Raw genomic sequence first — 6000 nt, forward strand, 5'->3', positions numbered from 1 at the left:
CCCCACATGCCATGTGGGGATGCCACACAGCCCCACTCCTCCATGCTGCATGGACATGCTGCAACAAGCCATCTCCCCCACCTGTCCCCCACCTATGTGTTGGGCAACTACAGTGTGGATGCTGTGTGAGGTCACCAGCTCACCTGAGCCCTCCAGCCTTAGGCTTCCTCACCCTGTGAGCCAGGCCCCTCTGCGCCACCCCCTTGACAACAGAGTCTTGGGGCCTGGCAGCAGAGCAAACTGGGGACTGGTGTTTGGACCAGAAAGCCAGGGACTGCACTTTAACCCACTGGAGGCTGCATATGGGCTGTGGGCCACCAGTTGAACAGCCTGCTTTAGGTAACTAAGGATCTGTTTATACCAGGGGTGAGCAAAATATGGGCATGGAGTGGGTGCAGGAAGGAGCTGCAGCTGAACAAAAGCATGGAGTTAGGGGCTGGGGCTGGCAGCAGCGTGGAACCCATGCCCAGGGGGCTGCAGGAACACGAAGCTTGGGCGAGTAGAGTGTGGGGGTGAGGGATCCACACCCTCTCCCCATAGTGCACATAGCTCCCATTGGCAGCAGCAGGAGCACCAGCAGGCATCAGGTGCTTCTGCCCAGTGCAGGCACTGGCACCCAGTGGTACACAGCTCCAGCCAGTGCTTCATATGGGTGCAAGAAGTGCAGCCCAGCCAAGCCGCCTCTATTTTGTGGCACTCCCCACATACAAATACAGCTCTCGCACTCATGTGGCACAGGAGGGAAGCTCCATACACTTGAGCCAGTTGTCTTCCCCATCCCCTGCCACACAGGTTCCTGGAACTCCGCAGGGAAGCGGGAAACAGGGCTCCCCGCTTCTTCTGACAAAGTCGTGGGACCTGCATGGCAGGGAACCACAAAGACAGCTATCTCCAGTGCGTGGAGCTTCCCTCCCATGCTATGTGAGTCTGAGAGCTACATGTGCACGTGAGGAGCACCACACAATAAAGGTGGCCCAGTAGGGCTGTGCTTCTTGTACCCACATGTAGCACTGTTTGGAACTGTGCACCACTGGGTGGCAGCACCTGCATCGGGCACTAGCACTTACTGCCTGCTGGTGCTCCTGCTGCCACAAGAAGGGGCAGTGCATGCCATGTGCGTCCCCACACCCTGCTGCAATCCCACACACACACACACACACACAATAAAAGCATCATGCCCACACCCTGCACTACAACCCCCTACATATATACCCCCAACATACCCTATTGCCCCCAAACCTCACCACACACAGACACCACCATACACCCCACCCACCCGACACCCCACCATACACACACACACACACCCCACTGTACACCCCACCCAGCCCACACCCCACCATACACAACCACACCCCACACACAATATACAAGACTAAGACTTCATTTTTGAGTAATTATCCAATAATCATTTTGTTGACACTATGTAAACACAAATCATGATAAAAATATTTTTTTGTAATAAAATATGTTAAAGTAGTGTATGATTTGGTTTTATTTCTGGTTCCAAGATGGCAACCCTCCCATCCCAAAAAGAGTATGTCTGGGGGGCAAGGGGAGGGACTTCCAGTCCCAAGGTGGCAACCAGAGGGTGGACCAACAGTCAAAGAGCAGGGCTACCCAAGCGGCCCTTGATAGCTCACCAAAACTCATTAAGCAGCCCTCCAGCCAAAATAATTGCCTGCCCCTGGTTATACTGTAAAAGCATAGAGCTCAGTCTCTCCACAAAGGTAGTAAATGCTTTTCCCATGGGTTAGCCCCAGAAATTAGGTGGTAATGGCACTTTGGGGGCACACTGATCTTTTTCCCTGAAGCGAGCCAGAAACCAAGATCTTGACCATAGTGCCAAACATTTCTCTGGGCATCCTGACTGAATCATTTCTAGGGATTGATATGTGTAAAGCAGAAATATGTGGGGAACATTTATTGACTCAGCAACAAGACTGATCTCTATGCTGTCACAGTGCAAACATACCCTAAGTTCGTTATAGGAATTTAGCTCTAAAGTAAATCAGTCCTCAATAAAGTAAATTAAGTCAATGGCTTTCGCTTGGCCCTGGGGTTGGGATTGTCTGTACTAAGACACATATTACCTCATCGTTCCATAGAGTCATAGAATCACTGAGTCAGAAGGGACCTAGACAGATCATCGAGTCGACCCCCTGCCATGGGCAGGAAGGAGCACTGGGGGTGGCAGGGGTCATAAGACCCCAGCCAGGTGCCTATCCAGTCTCCTCTTAAAGATTTCCGGGGAAGGTGAGAGCACCACCTCTCTGGGAAGCCGATTCCAGGCTCTGGCCACCCTTACAGTGAAGGAGTTCTTCCTAATATCTAACCTAAACCTATCCTCCCTTAGCTTGTGGCTATTGTTCCTAGCGACTCCAAGGGGGGCCCTGGTGAGCAGACTTTCCCCGAGTCCCTGCTGGTGGCCCCTGATAAGGTTATAGGCAGCCACAAGATCCCCTCTCAGTCTCCTCTTGCAGAGACTGAAGAGATTCAAGTCCCTCAGCCTCTTCTCATAGGGCTGGCCACAGAGGCCCCCAACCATACGAGTGGCCTCCTCTGGACCCTCTCCAGGTTCTCCACATCCCTCTTGAAGTGTGGCACCCAGAACTGGACACAGTATTCCAGCTGCAGCTTGTCTACTTCCACCGTGCTTGTCTACTTCATTCCTGTGAAACAGGAAATAATACTCTTTTCTCATGTGACTGATGTGTAGGAATCTTTCAACTCATGGTCTTAATTGTCTGCAACACTGGCAACATGTAGGGGGCGCACACAGATGCACATTCACCCCCTGAGATTGGCGGTGCAGCCCCTGAGACTAGCTGCTGCTGATGGTGCCTTGATGTTTTAAACAGGTGCAGGCAGTCACCACTCTCCACGCCGCTCCTCCTCACTGCTGACACTGCCAGTGACATTGGTGGGTGGTTGCCGACCGCTGGTCAGCACTCACCACCACCCCCACTGCTGCCACTGCCACGGCAGCCTGTGGGAGTTCCCTGCTCAGCCTGCCCTCACCGCCAACATCAGCGCGGCTACCTGTGGGTGATCCCTGCTTACAGCCACCACGCTCCCACCGCCATGCCCCCCCAGCCTTGGGAGACACAAGGCCTTCAGAATGGTCCCCAAGAATGAAAAAGACTGAAAATAGGAAAATACACATCCCTAAAAACCAAAGCACACCTAGTGGGTCCAGTATTTGTTCTTTCTTTTATCACTTTAAAATATGCTTATAAAAAAGCCTTCAGAATAGTTACCTTATAGAATCTAGTTACTTTATAGAACCCCATATATTTTGACATTAGGATTGTCCACATAGTGGTTTTTCAATTAAAGAGAAGCAAAGAAAAAAATCCATAATACATGTCTCTTTAAGGATGCAGGCAAGGGTTTAAAACATCAAATCTTGAACTGATAGCTCTATAGTATGTTAGTAAGTCAGTATACAATCAGGATATAGTTAAATTAGTATAGCAGCTAAATATTGTATTCTATATTTGTTTTATGTATATACAACCATGTGAAAATATGCATCTTTAATAGAAAACTACAGCTACATACAATGTTTAAAATAAAATCATAGTATCAACTGTATTAAAAATACAGCAGAAATAAAAAGAAAAGCAATATAGAACTATGAACGTTGCCATAAAACTATATATATTTTAAAAAGTTGTACCTATAAAACTAGAAGAATATTAAGAAGAATGATTCATTTTTTTAACTTTTATGTTGTGTTTATCCTTTATATTACATTTTACTCAGGTAGGACAGTGAAACAAACCTGATTAGTTTTAGCCCATTTCCTTTTTTGATTTCCAAACACTACAAATAATGTTTTACTGTTTAGGTAGTATCATGTATTAAACTAAAGACATGCTGTTTGCATTATATATTACAGAAGAACAGGTCTCTACAACAGGGAAAACCCAGAAGGGACTGACTGATCCTCTTCTACCCTTTCAAAGACGACGGCCCACCCGTTTTCTTAAAATTGGAGCTCCTTTCTACCAGGACAATCAGCTTCAGGTCAAAGTCTACTGGAAGAAGACAGGTTTGTTGAAAGTTCTCTGTTTAAATAGGGGCCAACCATATACTCACCCAGTATGAATATATTTATAATGAAGCTCACCCAGCAGTTCTTATAAAAGACCAAATCCCACTCTTTCCTTCTGCAAATCTTAGAGGGAAACTAGCTGGGAAGATGATACATATGTGTAGAAAATTTAAATGTCCAGTATGGTAAAGATCACTGACCTGTGGAGGTATGTAAAGCTGACTTGAGGGTAGGGGTAGGAGTGTGAAACTTATCTGCCCCTGGGCTGGATGAAAGTTACTGGGCCAGTCTGTGGGCCAGGTCAGGGCCAAACCCACTGCAGTGAGAGTATGCCTCCAGCCTTTGCACCACATGCTGTATGTGCTGGCCTTGGGGTTTGCTCTTTGCTTGGTGCATGGGCTAGACCCCACACTCCATTAACCCAAAAGGAGCACATTGGTATCAGGGCCTGTCTGTGCTGGGCCTCAGGATGTCCGTGTGTGCTGGAGACTGTGTATTGGACTGGTCCCGTGAAGTGCCACATATAGTGCCACAGGATGTCCTGTGTGCTGCACAGAGTGCTGAGTTTAGCTCATGTGCTGCATGCAGACTGAGTCCCAAGGCTGGCTCATACTGCATGTGGAGTGGAGAACTCAGCTACCTGCATACCCTGCACACAGCACAGGGGGCAAGAATGGGGTGTCTACTGCATGTGATACCCTACCGATCCAACCCTGCATGCTGGCTCCACCATGGCTCAATCCAGATTGGCCTGGAGGCAACACACAAAGCTGATTCAGTGCAGGCTCCACATGCAGTACATGCCGTGGACCAACCTGCATGTTATGTTCCATGTAGTTCGTGCAACTCCAGGTCCATCAACACACAGGGTTGAGGCTGGCATGTGGTAAATGGGGTCAGTCCAGAGATCTGCAGTCTGGATCATTACAGCTCCATGGTCAGGATCCAGCCTGCAATACATATATTTGACACCTCTGGCTTTGGATACGACCTAGAAAAGAGAAACACAGTAAGAAGAAAAAAATGATGCTTTGGATCCAAAAGACAAGAGTCTGCAGGAAGTGACAGCTAGGGAACTAAAACAGCAGGTGCAAATTACCTGCATTTTCCACTCTCAGGGAGACAATTCACAATCCTGAGAAACTTCCTCAATAAAGTTTGTGCAGGGGATCAGAATCTGTCTTGCAAAAGTCCCATGAAAATCAATTTTATTTTGCCAGAGCTAGGTCAAACGAATCCAGCTGCATGCACCATTTTGGCAAAATTCCTATAAATGCCAATGGGACCGCTTTGTGGAGATCGTTTGTGGGAATGGATTTAATATCATTGTGATAAGAAATTAGAATTGATGCAAATGGAGGCAAGGATCAGATTGTTGTGCCTGCCCTGCCTCTGACCAGTCCTTAGCCTTCCAACACAAGTTTGAGGCTTTTTGCTGGCTGTCACAGATTCAATAGAGGCCCAGCACAACCTTTGCCATTGTGAGCCCTGGAATAAATCTAGGTGAAGTGTATGAGAAGAGTAGCTAGACCTGGAAAAATGTTGACCCTAAATGGATTTCTCAGATATTTTATGTTCCCCTCTTGTTGCAGAAAGTATAGCACTGATAACATTTTTTTAAACATGTTTTAATCTTCCAGTCTAAAAACAAATGTCATGAAGTTTCATGGTTTCATAGTTTCTAGGGTCAGAAGGGATCTGAGCAGATCATCTAGTCCGACCCCCTGCCATGGCAGGAAAGAGTACTGGGGTCAAACGACCCCACCAAGGTGTTCAAATTACCTCCTCTTAAACACCCCCAGGGTAGGAGCAAGCACAACTTCGCTTCAAAGTTGGTTCCAGACCCCAGCCACCCTGACCGTGAAGTAGCGCCTCCTGATATCTAACCTAAACCCACCCTCTGCCAGCTTGTGACTGTTATTCCTGGTCACTCCTGGTGG

The 6000-nt window shown here is 47.8% G+C and overlaps 1 protein-coding gene across 1 annotated transcript in view; it reads left to right on the forward strand.

Moving 5' to 3' along the window:
• The window catches only part of ANOS1 (anosmin 1), a 189219-nt gene that overhangs the window by 143470 nt on the left and 39749 nt on the right, over positions 1 to 6000 (forward strand). Inside the window, exon 9 of the mRNA XM_019528468.1 lies at positions 3905 to 4057. Coding sequence (XP_019384013.1) covers positions 3905 to 4057 — 153 coding nt within the window. The remainder of the gene's footprint in view (positions 1 to 3904; positions 4058 to 6000) is intronic.

The sequence above is a fragment of the Crocodylus porosus genome, unplaced genomic scaffold (genome assembly GCF_001723895.1).
Source record: "Crocodylus porosus isolate Cpor-Errol unplaced genomic scaffold, CroPor_comp1, whole genome shotgun sequence".
NCBI lineage: Eukaryota > Metazoa > Chordata > Crocodylia > Crocodylidae > Crocodylus > Crocodylus porosus.